A 22,668-nucleotide genomic window follows, 5' to 3' on the forward strand; every position below is an offset into this window, starting at 1 on the left:
TTCAGATATATTGTGATTCTGGCTTGCTCAGGGCTGGGCATGGGGAAGAGCTGATACAGATGATGGTAAAAGTTCTTTGAGCTGGTAGCAGGTTATTGGGAACAGAGTGGAGGAACCCAGCTCTTTCCAATTGGGCTGCTTGGATGCATTACTGCCTTCCCGTTCTTGCAGGGTGGAGGGGGGGCCCCACCAAACTAGGAATCGTACTTCTTTGAATACAGGTGCAGGAATCCAGAGGGAGGCCCTCTATTGATGGCATTGAGGTGGAAAAGTATTCCAGCCCTATGCGAAGGAGTGGGGAGCTCAGGAAGCAGGGTGCTTTGGGGGATTAGACTCAGTATATTCAATGAATAAAATTTTCCTATAAAAATAGAGACATCAAACAAACAGGGTGGAGTTTTCTTTTTTGTTTGCTTTTGTTTGCTTTAAGCTCTTGAAGAATCTGGCTGCTGCTGGAGAGGGACCAGCAGTTGGGCTCACTGGAGCTTGGGTTCAGCTGCCCAGCAGACTCTTCCCCTCTTTGGCAGTGGCTTCCGCCCCCTCTGGCTGCCTCGGTGTTGCTCCTGCCGTCCGTTCTGTCTCCAGCCGCTTGTAATTCTGCACCTGGCTCTCCAGCGCCTCCAAGCTGTCAGGGCTGAAATCGCAACCTTCATTCTCTGAACTACATTCACTCAGATCTGTGATCTCCAGCTCGGAGTCTGAGCCGGGGTCCTCTTTGGCCCCTCGCCCCCCTGATGGACTCTGTGGCCTGGTCCCCAGCAACTCCTTTTCACGATTGCTTATCGCATTCCCTTCGCCACGCAGGGGCAGGGCTGTGCCATGAGGAGGCAGGCAGAGACGGGGAACAGAGCCAGCCCCCAGAGCTGTAGCTCGCTCAGCGCTATCCACTGGCAGCAGCGAGATGGGTGCTGGAAGCTGGGCTAGTGACCCTGACAGGGGATTGGGGTAGAAATGGGGTGAGTACAGGGAAGTGGGTAACTTGGAGCTGTTCAGGGGAAAAGTGCTGGATAAGTAAGGGTTAAAATTCCAGGGGTAGTCTGGGAAGGAAGCATTCCTGCCATATGGAGTCAGCAAACTGGGGGGCTTTGTGTACCCTGCAACACCTGTGGGGAGAAGGAAAGAGATATGAGCTGGATCTATTTCTTAGCACCAAAGCCTTGGAGCCACTAAATTTCTGATATATTGTCTCCTGATCTCATATAACCCCTGGGGGCTAGATCTCAGCATTATGGGATGGGGGGGAAAAACATTTGGGGGAGGTGTTTTAATTGCAACAGGCAGACCCCAAAAGGGGCCTTCCTACTTTGGAGGAAACCGCCGCTCCCTCATGATTAGGGCTGGGAATGAGAGGGGAGCAGGGCAGTAAGTTTGTTCTCACCTGACCCCAGAAAAGGGAAGGCTGCATCCAGCCGCAGCTTCTCTGTCTCTGGCTGACGTTCAAAGAGTGGGGTGCGGGCAGCAGGGTCCCCCAGGCGAGGACTAGAGAAGAGGCTTTGTAGGGTCTAGGGGAAAGGGAGAGGAGAATAAATAGTCTACACAGATCCACTAGCCCAAAGAACAAGCGGTTAACCTCTGCAACCAAGTGCTTAAACTGGAACCTGAATGGAAACTACCCCTGACTTGTCCATCCTGTACCTAACTGCCAGTGGTGTAGCGGTAAATGTTGATGTGCAAGAGCATCATGACAGTCCTCAGAGCTGCGGGCCCCAAGGACAGTCCAAAAATTTAGGCAGTTGTGCTGATCCATATCAACAAAGCAGTTCTACCAGTTATCCTCTCCACCAAGAGGAGGTCCTTTGTAAAGCAAATGGGCCCATTCTAGAACAAGCCACCCCGAAGCACTTTGCATTACAATAGGAACAATATATGGTTGCTGGGGAAAATTCATGCCCCGCCCACAAGCTCCTGTAAGAGTCGCAGCTAAGCTCCAATAGCCAGAAAGAGTGAAGAGGCTGGGCCAAAGCCGAAAGGAAAGGACACTCAGCTGTGGATGTGTCTGGTGGTGAAAAGAAAATCCGATGCTGTAAAGAACAATATTGTTTAGGAACCTGGAATGTCAGATCAATGAATCAAGGTAAGCTGGAGGTGGTCAAACATGAGATGGCAAGATTGAACATCGACAACTTGGGAATCAGCGAACTAAAATGGACAGGCATGGGCGAATTTAATTCAGGTGACCATTATATCTACTACTGTGAGCAAGAATCCCTTAGAAGAAATGGAGTAGCATTCATAGTCAACAAAAGGGTGGGAAAAGCAGTACTGGGGTACAATCTCAAAAATGACAGAAAGATCTCAGTACGAACCCAATGCAAACCATTCAACATCACAGTAATTCAAGTCTATGCCCCAGCCACTGAGGCTGAAGAAGCTGAGGTTGATCAGTTCTATGAAGACCTACAACACCTTCTAGAACTAACACCAAAAAAGATATCCTCTTCATCATAGGGGATTGGAATGCTAAAGTAGGAAGTCATGAAATCACCAGGATAACAGGCAAGCATGGTTTTGGTGTACAAAAGGAAGCAGGACAAAGGCTAATAGAGTTTTGCCAAGAGAACACGGTGATCATAGCAAACACTCTTTTCCAACAGCACAAGAGGCGACTCTACACATGGACATCACCAGATGGTCAATATCGAAATCAGATTGATTATGTCCTTTGCAGCCAAAGATGGAGAAACGCTATACAGTCAGTAAAAACAAGACCTGGAGCTGACTGTGGCTCAGATCATGAGCTGCTTGTTGCAAAATTTCGGCTTAAATTGAAGAACGTAGGGAAAACCACTAAACCATTCAGGTATGACCTAAATCATATCCCTGATGAATATACAGTGGAGGCGATGAATAGATTTCAGGGATTAGACCTGATAGACAGAGTGCCTGAGGAACTATGGACGGAGGTCCGTAACATTGTTCAGGAGGCAGCAACTAAATCCATCCCAAAGAAAAAGAAATGCAAGAAAGCCAAGTGGCTGTCTGATGAGGCTTTACAAGTAGCTAAGGAAAGAAGGGAAGTGAAAAGCAAGGGAGAAAGGGGAACATATATCCAACTGAATGCAGATTTCTAGAGAGTAGCAAGGAGAGACAAGAAGGCCTGCTTAAATGAACAATGCAAAGAAATCGAAGAAAACAATAGAATGGGAAAGACTAGAGATCCCTTCAAGAAAATCGGAGATATCAAGTGAACATTTTGTGCAAAGATGGGCATGATAAAGGACAAAGAAGGTAGGGACCTAACAGAAGCAGATGAGATTAAGAAGAGATGGCAAGAATACACAGAAGAACGATACAGGAAAGATCTGAATGTCCCTGATAGCCATGATAGTGCGGTCACTGAACTTGAGCCAGACATCCTCGAGAGTGAAGTCAAGTGGGCTTTAGGAAGCATTACTAACAAAGCTAGCGGAGATGACAGTATTCCAGCTGAGCTGTCTAAAATCCTAAAAGATGATGTTGTTAAAGTGCTGCACTCAATATGCCAACAAATTTGGAACACTCAACAGTGGCCACAAGACTGGAAAAGGTCAGTTTACATTCCAATTCCAAAGAAGGGCAGTGCCAAAGAGTGTTCAAACTACCACACAATTGCGCTCATTTCACATGCCAGCAAGGTGATGCTCAAAATCCTACAAGCTAGGCTTCAGCAGCATGTGAACCGAGAACTACCGGAAGTACAAGCTGGGTTTCGAAGACGCAGAGGAACTAGAGATCGAATCGCCAACATTCACTGGATCATGGAGAAAGCAAGAGAATTCCAGAAAAACATCTATTTCTGCTTCATGGACTACTCTAAAGCCTTTGATGGTGTTTATCACAACAAACTGTGGCAAATTCTTAAAGAGATGGGAGTACCAGACCACCTTACCTGTCTCCTGAGAAACCTGTATGAGGGTCAAGAAGCAACAGTAAGAACCAGACATGGAACAACTGATTGGTTCAAAATTGGGAAAGGAGTACGACAAGGCTGTATATTGTCGCCCTGCTTATTTAATTTATATGCAGAGCACATCATGAGAAATGCCGGGTTGGATGAATCACAGGTCAGAATTAAGATTGCTGGGAGAATTATCAACAACCTCAGATATGCAGACGATACCACCCTAATGGCAGAAAGCGAAGAGCCTCTTGTTGAGGGTGAAAGTGGAGAGTGCAAAAGCTGGTTTGAAACTCAACATTAAAAAAACAAAGATCAATGCATCTGCCCCCATCACTTCCTGGCATATAGAAGGGGAAGAAATGGAAGCAGTGACAGATTTTACTTTCTTGGGCTCCAAGATCACTGCAGATGGTGACTGTAGCCATGAAATTAAAAGACGCTTGCTCCTTGGGAGGGAAGCTATGGCAAACCTAGACAGCCTAGTAAGAAGCAGAGACATCACCTTGCCGACAAAGTTTTGTCTAATCAAAGCTATGGTTTTCCCAGAAGTAACGTATGGCTGTGAGAGCTGGACTATAAGGAAGGCTGAGCGCCGAAGAATGGATGCATTCAAACTGTGGTGCTGGAGAAGACTGTTACGAGTCCCCTGGACTGCAAGGAGTTCAAATCAGTCCATCCTGAAGGAAATCAACCCTGAGTGCTCATTGGAAGGACAGATACTGAAGCTGAAGCTCAAATATTTTGGCCACCTAATGTGAAGAGAAAACTCTCTGGAAAAGACCCTAATGCTGGGAAAGATTGAAGGCAATGGAGAAGGGGATGGCAGAGGATGAGACGGCTAGATAGCATCACCGATGCAATGAATATGAACATAAGCACACTCTGGGAGAGAGCGGAGGACAGGAAGGCCTGGTGTGCTATGGTCCATGGGGTCACGAAGAGTCGGACACGACTTATTGACTGAACAACAACAACAACAACAACAACGTGTGGGCTGAAAAGAATAACAACTCTGCACATGCTCCATGGCACACTTAAAAAACTGCATCATGCATTCCAGTACTGAGCTCTGGCATCAAAATTCTGGATCAGAGCATGACCTAAAACACTTGCTCCTGTTAGGAGCAAAAAACATTGGGTTCAATTCAGACTTAATCGGGCTTAGAATAGACCCATTGAGATCAATGGGACTTAAGTTAGTCATTACTAACTTGTCTCATTAATTTCAATGGGCCTACTCTAAAATAACTAAGTCTGGATTCAACCCATTATATTCTCTCTCACCCCACCCCACAGTTCTGTTGCCTCTGTAGCTCATCATACCTCTGGAGTCAGCGGGGTACAGTCAGCCCCATGATTGCTCCCATTGAAGGGATTCTGGGCCAGCAGAAATGGGGAGTTGGCAGCCATGTCCAGGAGAGGGTAATTCACCAAGACCACCTTGCTGAAGTTAAACTTGTAGGTGAAGCGTTTGCCCTTGGTCTTGTGCAAGATCCGCTTGTTGTAGTAGTACCTGGCAGGAGGAAAAGCAAGAGGGAAAGGTGAGGTAGCAACAAGTGGAATGCGTACATGTCTCTTGACCAAAGCAGGCTGCCAAAACATCATGGTGGAATGCACAAAACTGGGACTGATGTTTGTTTATTATTTATTGATCTTATAAAACTGGTAACTCGGTGAAGATATACGCATTCTCCCACAAAGGATTGTAGATCATCAATCCAACAAACCTGACAAATTCTCCATCCATTCAAATGTGCAGCAGGCATAAACATAGAAAGGCATGAACTGAGAGTGAATTTTGTATATGCCTTTGAGAGGTTAAGCGCAGGTGTTGATCCCCTGTGTTAATTTTGTAATTGGATACTGGATGTTTCCTGGGATGTATTTTCAGTGGGTGAAGCAGCGTTGGAGCTTTGGTATTAAGAATGGTGTTTTAAAGTCAGAAACATTTACCAATGGCAAGAACAATATTATTATTATTATTATTATTATTATTATTATTATTATTATTGCAATAGTAATAATCTATTACAAATGTGTTGATTGTGAAAGGTTTAAATTAAGGGTTTTTTCCTACTGCATACATCTATGGTTGGAGAAAAGAACCCTTTTTGCTGGATTATCAATTATTCATTAATTATTTCAGGTATAGATGAAAGCAAGATGCAGTGCATACATCATGGTGATGGGGAAGATTCAGGATCTGGGACTACCTGACAGTCACTTCTGAAGCAGGTTCTATGCCCCTACACTGTCAAGTGATGGAAAATTAAACTCTGCTTACTTTCTTGCTCCCCTCTCCAACAAAACCCACAATTTACATCTAAATATCTAAACTCAACTCAGGGCAGTTCACCACAGAATAAGTCACAATAAAAAGAGTAAATAGGTATTTACCTCTTAACATAGGAACTGGTAAAATACTACACCAATTTAAGATGATCTGAGATGCATACATAGGTATATGCATACATATATAATAATACATAAATAGTTGCTGCTTATATAGGATGGATATATGTAAATTTTATTCACCAGACAAGTAGGAAATGAAATAGGGAAATGTACAGTTACTAGCACTGCTTAGGGAGCATTTTGGGGTGTGGAGTGTTGTTTTGGCTGAGAAATTGGTTATTTCTTTTATTTTTCTATCCAAATAATTCCAGGAAAATCAGAATCCCCAGAGTTTTTCATTCTGAGGGATTGGAAATGTTCCCAAATGGTACAGAAACTATTTTTTTTATTCCATGTATTTTTTCAGCAAACTCCACAGTGCATTTGGTGGTGGATCATTGATACAAATGGTGATGATGCAAAAAGATTTTGGTTTTTCTTAAAAAGCAAAACAAAAAGCAAACAAACCTGGAGTGTTTCACTCTCCAAAAATGGCAAACACCCTCCCCTAAAACAAGAAAACAATAAACCTCGCTCTACCAGTAAATAAAATCCAGGGGATGTGCATAAATGAGGTTTGATAAAGAGAGAAGGGGGGAGAAGAAAGGCTGAAGTGAATGCGGGACACAGCATCCTGATTAACGGGAGCTAGGTCTATTGTCAATGGCCAGTAGCCATGAGAACTAAATTCAGCCTCCGTGGTCAGAGGCAGTCTATCTGGGACAAGATGCTGAGGTCAAACAAGAGATGATGGCTATCACCTGGAATACTTCTACGTTATTCCTGAAGAACAATCTGACCATACTGCAAAACTCAGTCTAGATATTATAAATTCTCAGAAAGGATTTACCAGCCAAGAAGAAGAAGAAATCAAATGGAGCAGTAGGCATTGGCTTGCACGTTACATTACACCACCCACTTTAGTCCTTGCAACCCACTCTGCCCCTATTGGTATTGTTGATGTTGTTCAGTCGTTCAGTCTCAGCATAGATAACAAAGAGTGCCTCCTAGTGAATCTTCTGTGCTAGCAATAAATCTCCTACTCTTAGCTTCCCTTAAGCTGGTGCCCTAGGGAGAGAGCTGGGGTTATCAGGGAGTCTTCAGAATTTATTTACTGGGCAGAGCAGAGCTGAATTCCCAGGCTGAGTTAATAGGAAGCGTCAATAGTGCTTAGCTCCTCATAAATATTAATTAGGAAGGTGGAATCTCAAGTGGCCAGAGAGGCGCAGTTAATTAATAAGCAATAACAAATATCACTGTCAGTCAATTACACAAGAAAACAGCTAACTGGGGGAAAGTCCCCATCCCCAAAGTTTAATAAAGTTATGGAGAGCCAGGAAGGGGCAGGTTTGTGACATGATAGCATGGGAAACCAGTATTATAGATAACAATAACACTTTGTAGGGTTGTCACTTAATTACCAAAATCTTATAGATCAATCATATGAGTTTAATTGATTAATCAAGTAATTAATTGCTCGAAGGTGCATATGAATAAACCAATAGTTATCTGAAGAAAGAAAGGAAGGAAGGAAGGAAGGAAGGAAGAAGAAAAAAGGTGCTTTGTATTTCAGTGATGCATATTTGTTGTGTAGGCACAATCTAAGAAGAGGCACACACACAAAAATCCCTCCTGCACAGGGAGAAGGGTTGGTTTTTTTGCCAGCTACAGCTTTTTTGTATTGCCATCTGCAGTACAAGCCCTGATACTGAAAATGCTAACTTTAAAAAAAAATCTGTCCAATTAATCAAGGCATCTTTTCAACTTTTTTTTTTAAAAAAGATTAATCTAAACTGTTACTGGATTAAGCATCACAGAGCTGAAGGGAAGCAGATGTTGGACTCAGCCATCAGGCAGGGTAATCAAAACCACTGGGCAGCTGAACCCTCTGCTTTCCAAGGAAGAACTTCATCACAAGCAGAAGACCAACCTAACCCTATCCATCAGCTGCAGAAGGAGAAGGGACTTTATACGTTAACGATGACAGCAACACAGTACATTTCAAGTGTCCAAAACATTGCGGTGACATTACTGCAGCCATCCTTACAACCAGCCCTGAAAGGTAGGCCTGCATTATTATTATCCCCATATTACAGATGGAGGGCTGGGAGACAGCGGCTTTCCTAAGGCCACTGAGGTCACGGCTGAAGTGAGACTAAAACCAATTACTTTCCACCTGGTCTTCTTGTCCCTATGCCACTGCACCAGGAAGAGGGCCTCTTGTTAAACACCTATTTTCATTCTTGATGCCTGAAGACACTTTAAAAGGAAGATCATCCCTCAGTCCCCTCTGGCCAGGATCCAAAGTGCTGTTTTAGGCACACAGGCAGGGTGAGATGTGCTGAAAACTTTAAATGGCAGACCTGCCCCCCATGCCATTTCCAAGATCCCCTCGGTTTCACAAAGGGTTTCCTATGTATCATTGGGGGAAGAAGGAGAGGGTGTGAATTCTTAAAGTAGGATAACAACCATGGCCCAGATCCATACTGAGAATCTCTATTATGGATTACAATTCCCATTTTATCTATAATCATGTAAGAGTATGGGGAAATTTTTAATTAACCCAGGGGTTTAATTAAAAGGCATTTAGTGGAAATGAATCCACTTTAAGTAGTCTTGAGTTTGCTCAGACATGTGTTCATATACACATCCCTCAAGAGGTTCATTTTACCCACGTTGTACACACACCTCTGGTTGGATCCGGGTTCTGCCTTTTGTGAGAGGAAGGGGACTTTCACAAGAGAAAGGGCTCTACTCATGGAAGAACCCTCTGCCCAATTTTTGGGAATCCCCCCCCCACACACACACCCCACAGCTCACTCCATTCATCAGGGTCTCCCGATTCTCTGTGCAGCATTTTCAGGGGGGCGGAGCAGCTGGACTTCCACCAGCACAGTTAATGCAGCTTAAATCTGGATCTAAGTCCTATAATTCTTCCATGGTCAATGGTTAATGTTGTATAAAAGCTACCCCAAGATGTTACTGGGAGACAAGCTTGTGTTGCCCAACATCTCAAGTTATGGCTGTGCCTTACTCTCCCCAGATCAAAGGAGCATGAGTGGTGCAATTGCTTTACTAAGTTCATTTATTAAATCCTAAGTTACCTTACAATTAATTAAAACTGCCTCCTTCCTTCAGAATCTTCAAAGCAGCAAGAAACACAACAGGTTGTGTGCCATGCACATCTGCTTAATGTAATCAACTAACCAATCACTTAGTTAGGCAATTAATCAATTTCAGCCTCCTCTCCATTGCATCCTCACAACAACCCTGTGAGGTAGGTTAGGCTGCGAGTCAGTGACTGGCCCAAAGTCACCCAGTGAGCTTCATGGCTGAGTGGGGACTAGAACCTGGCTCTCTTGAGTCTCAGTCCAACACTCTAACCACTACGCCACACTGGCTCTCATGGAATATGAGGGAATAAAGCAAGACAAGAAGCAATAATTGGGCCTGAACCTTGGTCAGAGAACTGGGTGGGTTCAGAGAAGTAGTTCGGAGAACTAGGTGGGTTTCAGAAACCATCTGGAGCACTGGGTCCCAGCATTGAATCAGAAGAGGCAGCAATGCTTCAGTACAAGGCTAGGGGGAGCCATGGTGTTATAGCACAAGAGCATAAGGCCAGCCGGCCCTTGAGGAGCTGTCCCGATGCATGAGTGCTGAAATGGCCAAGATCTCATCCCATGGCCTACTCCCTCATCCCATCCAATGCCTCACCTCAGGGCCCTGCTCAGTTTGTCATAGTTCATATGGGGCTTGCATTTACGAATGCCCCACAGCCGGGCCACCTCGTCTGGATCCTTGATGACAAACTCCCCGTAGTCGCCTTGCCAGGCGATGACATTCTGGTATTCTTCCTTCTGCAGCAGCTCCAAGATAAAATGCCACAGCTGGATCTGCCGTGAGCCAGGACTTGACTCGGGCTTGTAGGCCCAGTCTGGGAAGGCGAAGCCTGCCGGTGGAAAGAGGGAGAAGAGAATAAACCAGTTGCTGCTGATCCAGAAGGCAGGGCCCGCTCTAGGCAAGTTGGATAATCACATCTGTTCCTAGATATCATATGTTACAGCCTCCCCCAACCTGGCACCCCCAGATGTGTTGGACTGCAACTCCATAGCCCCCAGGTAGCGTGGCCATTGGCCATAGAGGCTGGGGATGATAGGGGTTGTAGTCCAACTAGGGATGTACGAACTTTGTTAAATCCATTCCATCTGAGTTTTGTGGATTGTTGGGTGTCTTTTGTTCTGTCATCTGCTTGTTGACAGACTTGGATTTTTTTTACCAGAATTTCACTGTATGTGCACTAATTTGCATTAGTGCTAATGTGCACTTGAAGTAATATGCCTTAGTGAATGTGCATTAGCCCTAATGCAAATGAGTGCAAATCCCTCCCCAAAGTGAAAAACTGGCCCACAAGTCTGCATGACTCAGAAAAAGCCAGTCTGGTGTGGAATCCACTGGTTGGATTCATAGAAATCCAAACTCATTTGAACCTGTCATGGATTTCTCCAGCAACCCTAAGTCCAGCACATCTACAGGGCACGAGTTTGGGAGAGCCTGATGTATTATTCCATGAGGACTTGGAGAGTGTAGGGTCGTATTACTCCTGCACCCTGGGCACATCCAGTGGAAATCAGTTCTGGCACCAGTGGTGGCAGGCAAAGGCTAAACTGCTCCTCTCTCTGTGGTGCAGAGGAAGGAGACTGGGGGCCTGGCCCAATCATGAAACACATCCTGGGCCAGTTTGCACCTGGGCAAAACAAAGGTGCTCTGTGCCCTGGAACTTCCCAGTATATCAGAGGCCACAAAGGAAAGATGGAATTCTGCATCTGCTTAAATATCCAAACCTCCTTGGAAGTTGATGTGCCATAAGCTGCCACCCGATTACAGAAATCTTAGTTGATTAGTAAAATGGGGTATTGTTGATTAATCAGTTAATTACATCTGCATACATTTGTATATGAGTAAAAATAATCAGTCCAAAGCACAACACAGGGGGAATCACTTTCTCTCCCATGCATAAGAAGTGGGGGAGGAATACCTCAATTAAGACAGTGTTTGCCATCTGCAGTTTTTATAAATATTTGTATATGGGGAAGCTGGTTTTGGCCCCCAGGCCCGAGGATCCTGGCCCCTGTGTACTGAACAAATCGCTATGCTGAGTTGAGCTGAAAACCAGTGGAGGTTGGTGGCTCCAATTTTGGTAGGGCTGTAAATCCATTCTGGGTTTCAGTCACAACCAGCCAGAACTCTAGGTACCTACCAAGGTGCTAGACCCTATTGCCCAAAATAGTTTCAGCACTTTGGATAGCTTCTTTAGAGTTCTGCCTGGTTCTGACTGAATAGCTGAAGCTCTCTGGGCAGTTCACAACAATTAAAACCATAAAATACAAGACAATAAAATACAGGCAATAAAAGTTTAAACATTTAAAACTACAGTATAAAAATACAAATAATAACCAAACAGAAGCTAGCAGCAGTGCAAAAATTTAAAATACAATACCAGACATAAAGCAAACTGAAAAACTAAAGTGCCTGGGAGAATAAAAAGGTCTTAGGTCATAGAATCATAGGGTTGGAAATGGGCTACAAGACCATCGAGTCCAACCCCCTGCTGAATGCAGGAAGCCTGATTCCCAGGCAGAATCCCATTCAAATACTAACCAGGGCTGACCCTGCTTAGCTTCCGAGATCAGGCGCATCCAGCCCTTTGCTTATTTCCACCCCATTGGTTTAAATGGAAGGGGGGAATTAACCATGGCATCTGCAGGTGATATAGTAGTGGGGCCCAATCCTTGGAACTCTCAGGGGAACAAAGCTGATCCAAGGCTGCTTTCACCCCCTGTTTTGCAGCTGTGGAGCTTTTTGAGGGTATAATGGGGGCCTCTGAAGAGGACATGCCCCCCTGCACCAGTGGAGCACCTCTCTGTTGATGGGGGGACATCTTCATTGCCCCATGCTAACCCCCTACAGCTAGTGGATCTGGTAGTTAGGATTGCTCCCTTAGTCTTTAGCACTGTCTGCTCTTGTATGTGGGGTGTTTTTGATACAGCCAAGACAGCTAGAAGTTTGCTTTGGTTTTAAATGAAAATGAAAATTGTCAGGGTTTTACAGAACAGCTGATCAGTGCAGGGGTGGGGGGCAGAGTACATCCCACCATTACCAGTGCAATTGAAGTCATTTTGACTTCTAGACATACAATGCCTTTCACACTTACGTGGGGGTAAGTCCATCAAACTCTGTGGGACTAACTTCTGAGTAAGTTGTATGGGAACAGGCTGTAATAGTTACTTATGGTAAGAATATGTTATGTTGAGAGGCATTAAGTAAGAGGCAGTCTTGAGAGTAGGTTTTCCTCCTGACTATATACTTTAAGTAGATATTTCCAGCTTCACTGTAAAATCCTTTGTACTATGAGAATTAGTTACTGTATGGATTCATTCCAAGGGGTAGCTGTGTTAGTCTGTGCAACAAAAACAACCGTCTTATAGCACTGTCAAGGACTGACAGGTTTATTGCGGTATAAGCTTGCATGGGCTAGAGCCCAGTTTGTCACATATATGAAGTGGTAGTTTTGGTTGGCAGATACTGTATATACATGAGGACAGAGGGCAGGAGAAAAATGTAAACAATGGGCCCCAAAAGCCATGAAATGCAAAAGGCTTGTGATAATTCTTTACTGCAATAAATTCGTTGGTCTTTAAAAGGCACCACAAAACTCTGTCTTGCTTTTGTATGGATTTAAAGGTTGCTACACCTTACGAAGATGTATTCCTAAGTAGTTAAATATTTTTTTCTGCAATGAGTTTTGAAAGAGCCATATGTTTTGATGTTTAATGTCCTGAATATGAAGTAGAATCTCTATGAGAAAACATTTAGTTAGAAATGGATCCATAAATCTGTCACCAGCTGGTGCTAGGAGAGATTTTGTATATTATAAGGCTAATTCCTCATTAGCAGATTAAGGGTGCAGTTCTATGCATGTTTAGACAGAGAAAAGGCCTACATCTCCCAGCATTCCCCAGCCAGCATAGGATTGCACCCTAAGGCTGCGTCCAGGTGAGGCTTTTATTCTGCAAACATACTGCAACGTTCACAGAGTTTTACAAGGGTCCAGACAATGTCTTCCATTTGTATCCCTCCCATGTTTTCCCACCATTTCATCCATCTTTTTTGTTTCCAGAAAAGAATCCATTAAAGAGGAAAAAGATGGAATAGCTGCACAATGTTTGGTAGCACTAGGAATAGTTTGTCTGGAAGCAAAGATCCAAGAAAGGCACTATTGCATTTAAAATGACTGCATTTGGAATGATTGGGTTGTCTTTTTAGAATGCTTCTGTGGACTTCCAATCTCCCTGCTACTTTATCACTTCTGAGCGGATTTCATATGGTGTTCTGGTACCATTTTACCATATGCAATTTTTGATGTTATTTTACCATGTACGTATGTCAAATTTATTTTTGAGTGGACTCTTTTAAAGGTTGTTTTTTCATCAGTTTGTGTATTCATATCTTCTGTTTTGATGAATGTACCCTTTATAATTTATTGCTATATACCCAACCATGCTGATTGCTAGCACCAGGCACATGGAAACACTCATGTGCAGATGGTTGTGCGTGCATGCACGCACACTGTTTGCATACAGGCAAGACCTCTGCTGATGACTTTCCTCTTATGCTACTTAGAAAATGTTGCTTGAGTCCTTTGAGATCTCTTCCCTGAAGTTGAGATGCTCCACTCCTTGTAGTTATGTCCATGTTCAGAACTTAATTCTGCAGTGAGCTTTAATAACAACCTGACACTGTGTTTAAAAGCAGGCATCTCCAAGGAGCCAGGATAGCCAACTCAGTCACCTCCACCCCAACTAATTAATCATGGCTAAAAGCTGAGCTCTCTCTGCAGCTCAGGGGGGATGGACTTCAAGCAGAAGGTGCTGAGGGAGATACTCTGGCCTGTTCCACGCAGGAGAGGTCAAGCCAGCCTCCTCAGATCTGTGCCTCTATCTATGAATCTATCATTAACAGGCTTAATGAAGTGCTGATCAATGCCTTGATTTTCAGTTACACAGAGCACCTTTGGCATCCCTGCAGTAAATTACATTCACTCTCCCAATGGCCTCTCTATACATCACTTGAATGCCATGGTTCTCAAAGTGTGAGACTGGCCTCCCTCAGGAGGCCCAAGTAGTTGGCTGGAAAGTCCCGAACACTTGATGCCTCCCAGTCTCCACATTCAGTGCAATGGAACTTGTTTGCTATCTTTCTCCACACTTCCATTGACTGAAGGCTTGAGGGGGCCAATGAAGTAGTGCCCTTTTGCCCACGGGATCTTACAGGACTACAATGTAATGTCCATGGAGTTTCTTCTTTGATGATTTTAAAATATGTGGTTGGCCCATACAATCCACCTCCAGGCTCACAGCATTAAATGTTATGGTGATGGTAGCCTTAGGATACATTAATCTGGCAACAGTTATCTGTGCCTTGGTTACATCATGGTTAAGCAATTGCAATGAGCTCTATGTGGGGCTACCCTTGAAGAGTGTCCAGAAACTTCAATTAGTGCAAAATGTGGCAGCAGGGCTGCTAACCAGGGGACGATATCGTGATCATATCACCCCAATAGTGAAAGATCTGCACTGGTTGCCAATTGTTTTCCAGGCTCAGTTCAAGGGGTTGGTTTTAACCTTTAAAGCTCTAAATGGCCTAGGGCCTAGCTATCTGAGGGACCCCATATCTTGCTATGAACCTGCTCGGTTATTAAGATCAGCAGGAGAGGCCCACTTGAAGACACCCTGCTTACAGACACCCACTGGATGGACACATGGGAAAGGGCTTTCTTCTGTGTTGCTCCCAAACTCAGGAATGTGCTTCCTCTGGAATTGTGACTAGTTCCCTCTCTCTGCATTCAGGATGGGGGTCAAGATAAATCTTTTTGACTTTTAAATTTGATACTATGGTTCTCAAGGTTGTTTTTAATGTTTTACTATGTTTTTATTCTGTTGTGTTTTTTAAAAAAAATTGAACACTTTTTAAACCACTTTGGTTGGATTCAGAAAGGCGGTATAGAAATTCAGTCAATCAAATTGGGATGGGATTCTAAGTTGAAGCTAAACAATCGAGACATAAATACGGGTAGTCTTTTGAACTTAAAGCTGTTTAGACTGCAATCCTATTATACCCACTTACCTGGGAGTAATCCCCATTGAACACAATGAGACTTACTTCTGAGTAGACATGTATAGGGTTGCAATGTGTTCACTTATTAAAACATTATTTATAATGTAATTATAAAGGGAAAAATAAATGCCAAGTAGTTGTCAGCCATCCCTGGTGCCGTTGTACTGACAGAACAGAATGTCTAACTGCACTCTAGAGCAGAAACTCAGCCCCGGTGGGGCCACTGGTATCGTTTAATTATCTGGAAATTTATCAGGATACATTTTACATCTGTGCATGTAAATTAACATTTGCAAATTTCATGCAAATTGCCCTCCTTTTTGTTTTTTTTTTGGTGATGCATTTCCTCTGTTTGGGGTGATTCCTCAGTGGCCACCCTGCTCGAGTCCCATGGAAGCTTAACTGGTAGGTGAGCTTCTCTGAAAGCAGCCACAGCTCATACGGAGCACTAGTGAGGTGTAGCAGACCTGCCACGAACAGACCGTGCCCCAAGAGAATCCTCTGCAACACATGAAGATTCCTCAGCAGAGAGGTTCATGCAAAAAGGGTTCCCTTTAGGCCAATGGAGGCTGGTAGCTCTGATGTCACCGGAGCGGTGAATCCGCTCCCAGTTTTAGTCAGAACTCTAAAGGAGCTCTCCAAGTAGTTCCTTTACAGTTCTGACTAAAACCTGGAGCAGATTCACTGCTCCAGTGACATCGCAGCCACCAGCCTCCCCTGCTTTAGGCGGAAGGTTTGAAGACCTGTGCCCCGGAGAAAAATGGCCAGGTTGGTCCGACACAAACCACTGCTTCATTTTTATGAAGAGAAGCAGGGACTTAAGAAGAGCCCTGCTGGATCAGAGCAATGGCCTATCTAGTTCAGTATCCTGTTTCCCACAGTGACCAACCAGGTGCCTCTGAGAAGCCCACAAGCAGGACATGAGGGCAGCAGACCGTGTATCGTGAGGAAGTCAAAAGCATATTGCAATCCACTTGCTACTCTACACCATGCACAATGTTGCACCACTATCAAGTCCTCCCTTACTCGTTGGTGGGCAGCCTGTGGCCCTCCAGCTGTTTTGGCCTACAACTCCCATCGCCATTGGCTAAACTGGGTAGGGCTGATGGGAGTTGTGGGCCAAAACCTCTGGAGGGCCACAAATTGCCCACCCCTGCTCTGAACTAAGTAGCCCCAGACATTGTAAGCTTTCCTCTTAGGGGAATTGCTCCAGCTCCTTGATCAGCTCAGAGGCTGTTCTGAAATTCTTTACGCCTTTCAGGAGGCTATTCCCTGATGATCCCTGCTCTGTCTCTCACATTTTCTCCATTCTGCCCTAATTAACCAGAAGTGGTTGGATCTACATTGATTATAACAGGACTAAATTTGCTTAAACAGGTACATTGTATACAAACAAGTTAAGCCCCCACGAACCTTGATTTAAACCCTCTGTCAAGTCACCCACCCTCACAAACAAAGAAGCAAGCAAGCCAACAAGCAAAACAAACACAGGGCAAATAACATCAGAGGGTTAAGGGAAGTACAACAAGTGTGCAGTGGTAGCTAGAGTGTTGGGCCTGACATTCGGAGTATTGAATTGGTGGTGATGGCGGTGCGCGTGCGTGCATGGCGGTTGCTCCTAATTTGCAAAGCAGAACCAGTGTGGTGAAGTGATTAATGTATTGGATTTAGAATGGGGAGGCTGGAGTTCAAACCCCTGCTTTAGCCATGAAGCTCGCTTGGTGACCATGGGCCAGACATGATAGCAGTGGAGGCTGGCGACTCCAATGCCAGTGGGGTGATAAATCCGCTCCAGGTTTCAACCAGAACTAGGCAGAACTCTAAAGGAACTATTCAAGGTAGCTATCTAAACAGTCAGAACTCTAAAGGAGCTTTAGCACCTTGGACAGCTGCTTTAGAGTTCTGACTGAAACCCAGAGCAGATTCACTGCCCCCCTGATATCGGAGCCACCAGCCTCCACTTCTGCACCTTGGATGGCTCCATTAGAGTTCTGACTGGTCCTGACTGAAACCCGGAGCGGATTCACTGCCCCATTGACATCGGAGCCACCAGCCTCCACTGCACTATAGTCTACGTCTCAGGATTGTTGGGAAGTGAAAATGGAGATGAGAGAGAACCCACATATATTGCCCTGCGATCCTTGGAGAAACAGTGAGATACAAATGTAGAAAAATAAAATACACAAAATGGGGGTTGTTTCTTCTCCTCTTCATTATCAGCCTGCTGCAATTCTTGCTTTGACGGCCCTGCCATGATTTCAGCCTGGGTGTATGGGGGAAAGAAATGCAGTCAGCTGGCTAATGAAACATGCAAGCCTTCTGTCCTCTGAGGCCCAGCATGGAAAAGAGTGCCCTGCGGTTAAAAAGAGCTCCTTTGATTGTCACGATTGCCCCCCAGCCTTCAGCTTGGAGCTACAAACTCCAGAGCTGTCTAGACCCTTGGGGGAGATTTTGCTGTGAGAGAGGGGGAGGGTGTGGTTATTAGATGTGTGAAACCAGTGGGTATGAGAATGCCTGTTTGTTTATCGCTAACTGGGAGAGGATGATCCCAGAATCCATGATGGCTCTGCATCCCATCCTGTATTTGTATTTATCAGAATTTGTATTTATTGGATATTCTCTATATTGGAGCCACATTGAATTAGCTTGCAAAATTCACTGTCATGAATCTGAATGTTTGTATTTACCAAACATTCTCTGACCACTGAAATATTTGCCAAAGAAGCCTCTGGATATTTGATATCTAATATTTGCATTTGACAACATAATTGAGAAGTGAAGGATGGTGTATACATTTTTAAAATAAATATCTCAGAATGTGATATTTGACTGTATTTGAGAGCTGATGTGCAATAAACAACTTGGGAGATGGGTAGCTAAGGACCATATTCTTCCATGTATGTCTGCTTGTGTGCCCCAATCAACCCCAGAAGTCCTGCTTTGGATCTCTCCACCAACACAAATATAGTGCATGGGTACAAGGAGAAGAGTCTTTTCAGTCATGTCACCAATGCTACACTGACTGTTCCCTCTTTCTTTTCTATGCTTAGTTAAGATGCAGCATTTTAGGGAGGTGTTTGGGGTTGGTTGCTGGTTATGTTTCTTTCCTTCTGAAAGGCAGGGGGAGTGCCTTTTTTTTTCTGCTGCTTGCTTTTTATTATTTGTGGCTGTCCTCTTTTTAAAATTGTACTATTGTTGAACATATTGTATTATTATTTTTTGTAAGTTGTTTTGAGTTCATTGAAGAAAAGTGAGGCACACATATTCAAAATAAATGAATAAACACATACCGAGGATTGGATCCATCCTTAGTCATACTTAGAGTAGACCCATTGAAATTAATGGGACTTAAGTTAATCATGACTAAGTTAAGTCCCATTGATTTCAATTGCTCTACTCTTAGTATGACTAAGGCTGGATTCAACCCACGGTGTTTATTTGTTTGTTTGTTTGTTTATTTATTTATTTATTTTCTATACCACCCAATAGCTGAAGCTCTCTGGGCGGTTCACAAATTCACCCTTTCACTGTTTTTGATAGTAACATGCAATGGTATTAGTATTTGATAATTGGCATGCAATGGTATGTAGTATTATTTGACAAAGAGCTTTGTGTGGCGCAGAGTGGTAGGTGACAGTATTGCAGCTGAAACTCTCTCCACGACCTGAGTTCGCTCCCAGCGGAGGCTGGGTCTCCGGTAGCTGGCTCAGGTTGACTCAGCCTTCCATCCTTCCGAGGTCGATAAAATGAGTACCCAGCTTGCTGGGGGAAAGGTAGTCATGACTGGGGAAGGCAATGGCAAACCACTCCGCTATAGTCTGCCATGAAAACACCAGCATAAGTGGTGTCCCTCTAGGGGTCAGTAATGACCCGGTGTTTGCACAGGAGGAACCTTATTATTTGACAACTGAGAGCTTATGGGATTTCCTATTTGACACTTGTTAGTATCAAAACAACCAAGAGATACCTACTATTCTAAAGCACTCAAACCTTGAGGAAATCATTCACCTTCAATGTTCAAATCTGAATTCTCAAAATGGAATTTTGCATACCAAATATCACTACCAGCATTTGAAATATTTGTGAACATTCATTTGACCTCTACTGTAGTGATGATTGTGATATTGAGGGTGATGTGTGTGGTTTTCTACTATAGCAAGTAGTATGTGGCTATGATGTATGTATCAGTGCAGCATTTCTAGAAGAAGAAGAAGAAGAAGAAGAAGAAGTCATCCTGGGGCTCAAGCTTACCTAGAAAGCAATATTTTTCTACCTGGAAGACCTTCCCCCTATATAGGAGCTATGTAGGAGCTGAATGAGGGAGAGGCAGTCTGTACATGCTTAGAAATCCTCTATTATCCACACATTGCAAGACTGAAACCCTGCCATTAAAAGCTTCCAAAACTGAGCCAGGGGGTCAAATGAAGGACAAATGGTGTGTGCAGGCATTATGGAGGTCCTGTAGGTAGGAAAAGAATGTGGAAGAAGGGCTGGCCCAAGATGTTTTGAGGCCTGGCAGAAAATCTAAATGGCATTCTCACTTCCACTAACTAAAATGGGGCACAATCCCCTGCAGGAAGTTCTCCTGCATTAAAATGAATGAAAACTGTGCAAGAGCACAGTAATATCCATTCCCTTCTTTTCAATGGGACATGTGTTGAAGAACTCAACTAATAGATCTTGGTGTCCCAGGGCTTCCTCTGAGCCACTTGTCACCAGATCTTAGAATCTACTTTTAATGCTCAGCATTGGGATAGTCAAAATAACAATGCAGAAAAGAGTGTCCCAGAGGATGTGCCTAGTACCTTCACCACTGAATACCCATGGTCAGATTTCAGGCTTCAGATTGGTATGATATGGAGCCAGTGTACAGGACAGAGATAACAGAACCCCTGAAGCCTGTTCACATTTGGTCTGAAATAGGGTGGGGTAGTGGTGGTGGTGTGTGTTTGTGTGAGTGTGTGTGTGAGAGAGAGAGAGAGAGAGAGAGTTCATCCTCTGTTCTACCTCCCAGCAGTGTACCTCCCCAGCACAGTACCCTCAACCAACACATCCATGGGTCAAGATGACTGTGCATGGTGGGAGTTGTAGTCCAACACATATGGAGGCTGCTGGGTTGGGGGAAGCTGCTGGCCATGCCGGCTGGGATGATGGGAATTGTAGTCCAACACACACAGCGGGTGCTGAGTTGCGGAGGCTGCCGAGCATGCTGGATGGGGATGATGGGAGTTGTAATCCAACATATCTGGAGGGCGCCTGGTTGGGCTAGGCTGATAGAATATCTGGATGAGACTGGGTTCAAGTCTTCACTCAATTGCGAAGCTCGCTGGGTGACCATGGGTCAGTCACCCTCTCTCAGCCTCGCCGGGCGGTTGTGTGGATAAAATGGGGAGGGGACATAGGGAGCTGCCTGGTCGTGAGTCAGCCCATCGCTCCATTTAGCCCAACACCAGCAGGCAGCAGCTCTCCAGAGCTTCAGACAGGAGTTTTTCCTGGCCCTACCTGGAGATGCCCGGGACTGAACCTGGAACCTTCTGCATGCAAAGCAGGCGCTCCGCCACTGAGCTGCCCCTGTCCTGAACATATCGAAACGGGCCCCTCTGGTGACTTCCGGGCTAGTTGAACCCCAGCACCTACCTACCTACCTTCCTTCCTCCCTCTCTCTCTCTCTCTCTTTCTGCATTATTAAGGAAGGGGCTCAGGGCTCAAGAAACCTCAGGAGGGAAGGACGGGGTCTGGCTCTCTGCCTGGACGTGTCAAGGACAAGGCGCCTCCATTTCCAGGTAATTCTGGGCCCTTCCGTGTTTGTAAGGGCGAAATCTCAAACCCCACCGGCGCTGTCTGCGTTTTTAAACGACGGGAAGCTCAGATCGCCCGCCTTCCCTGCCGAAGGCCCTGCTTGCCTCCGCCGTTTGGCGAGGCCAGGCATAAAGCCCAGAGGGACCCGCGGGCAGGTTTCGGATAAAATAAAGTCAACTTTACCTGGAGTCCAGAGGGCTGGAAGTGGAGAGGTGAGGAGCAGATCCGAGACGCAGTTACAGTCCATGGTGAGAGAAGGTTACACCTGCAGAGAAAGGGGAGTCGAGATGGTGAGACTGGAGGGAGGAAAGAGAACCAGAGGAAGGAAGATGGGTTTGCGAGACAGAAGTGGACGCCTGCATAAGAGCGCGCGAATGAGTTCAAAAGAAAGAGCGAGTTTTTCGGAGAGGGAGAGGAGAGAAAGAGAAAGAGAAAGTTCAGGCAGGCTGACTGTCCCCGCAGCTCCAGGAGATGGGTGCCTCCTTCAGCTCCAAACCCTCCTTTCCGCGCACTGAGGGTTCCTTCAAGGGCCAAATCCGGGGAAGGAGAAGCCACCAGCCCGATCTTAAATTCCGGCCCCGGCAGCGCCCGCTTCCCGGTCTCCCGCCGGCGCGTAAAAGGCGCGGGGCAGCCCTGCGGGGCAGGGAGACGGAGAGAGGAGCGAGAGCGGTGCCTCGCGCTCCTAGCCTGGCGCGCGGAATACCGACGGCGCCGGCGCCGCCGCCGTGCAGAAACGGTGAAATCTTGACCTTTGTAGTTGACTGTCGCTGCCTTTGCGAGAAGTTTGCCTCTCTCTGCAAGCCGCTAAACAGCTGGAGTACTCGGAATGCGACACGGAGAACGACCCTCTCCCTGTTTACTGGGAAGTAAGCCCGAGTCACATGTTACGTTTTTAGGTGTACCCTTAAGTGGTTTAAGGTGTACCCTGCACCTAAACATCGCAAAGTGTGAATGCGGCAAAGGCCGGTTTCAAACGCGTGTTATCACTCGGGTGCGTTTGTCACGATCCAGATGGGTGCTGTGCCCCATTGGGGCCAGACCTGGGTCTGCTGGAATGTGTGAAAGGGCCCTTCGATCCACTGGGCTGAATGGGATTTGCTCCCAAGAAACCCTCAGGCGGCTTCAGTCCAGGTGCTTCGCCAGTAGTTTGGGCTGCTGGTGTGTGTTTTGCCTCTATGTGTGTCCAGGAAACCTGTGTGCTGATGCTCGTGTGAACACATTCCCAGCATGGATACAGGTGTGCGCGTGTACAGTTAAGCTGGTGCGGTTTCTTGCACATCTGCTGTGGTGTGGCCCTGTGTGTCCTCGCGGACGCGAGGGAAACCGAGAGCGCACAGTTTCTGGCAGCCCATTTGGGGCGATGATGTATACGTATATTGTTTCTTTTCATAACACGAAGCCTTTGTCCAGTTTCCCGACCT

General features: G+C 45.4%; 1 protein-coding gene across 1 annotated transcript; it reads right to left on the bottom strand.

Moving 5' to 3' along the window:
- Positions 1-492: 492 nt before the first annotated feature.
- On the bottom strand, positions 493-21,494 carry ERFL (ETS repressor factor like). Its single transcript, XM_084816297.1, has 5 exons — positions 21,431-21,494; positions 9,989-10,223; positions 5,204-5,393; positions 1,379-1,502; positions 493-1,103 (listed from the first exon to the last, which is right to left on the bottom strand). The coding sequence occupies exons 1-5, from the start codon at positions 21,492-21,494 to the stop codon at positions 493-495; spliced, it is 1,224 nt and encodes a 407-aa protein (XP_084672423.1).
- Positions 21,495-22,668: the final 1,174 nt, after the last annotated feature.

The sequence above is a fragment of the Heloderma suspectum genome, chromosome 10, assembly GCF_057233095.1.
Source record: "Heloderma suspectum isolate Gila_16-S chromosome 10, 16-S_ref, whole genome shotgun sequence".
Lineage (NCBI taxonomy): Eukaryota > Metazoa > Chordata > Lepidosauria > Squamata > Helodermatidae > Heloderma > Heloderma suspectum.

Coding starts and splice junctions, on each gene's coding strand:
- ERFL (XM_084816297.1), bottom strand. CDS start 21,494: ATGGACTGTAACTGCGTCTCGGATCTGCTCCTCACCTCTCCACTTCCA. Junction 5,394..9,988: donor AAACTGAGCAGGGCCCTGAG/GTGAGGCATTGG, acceptor TCCTCCTGCCAG/GTACTACTACAACAAGCGGA. Junction 1,503..5,203: donor GTACCCCGCTGACTCCAGAG/GTATGATGAGCT, acceptor CCTTTCCCCTAG/ACCCTACAAAGCCTCTTCTC.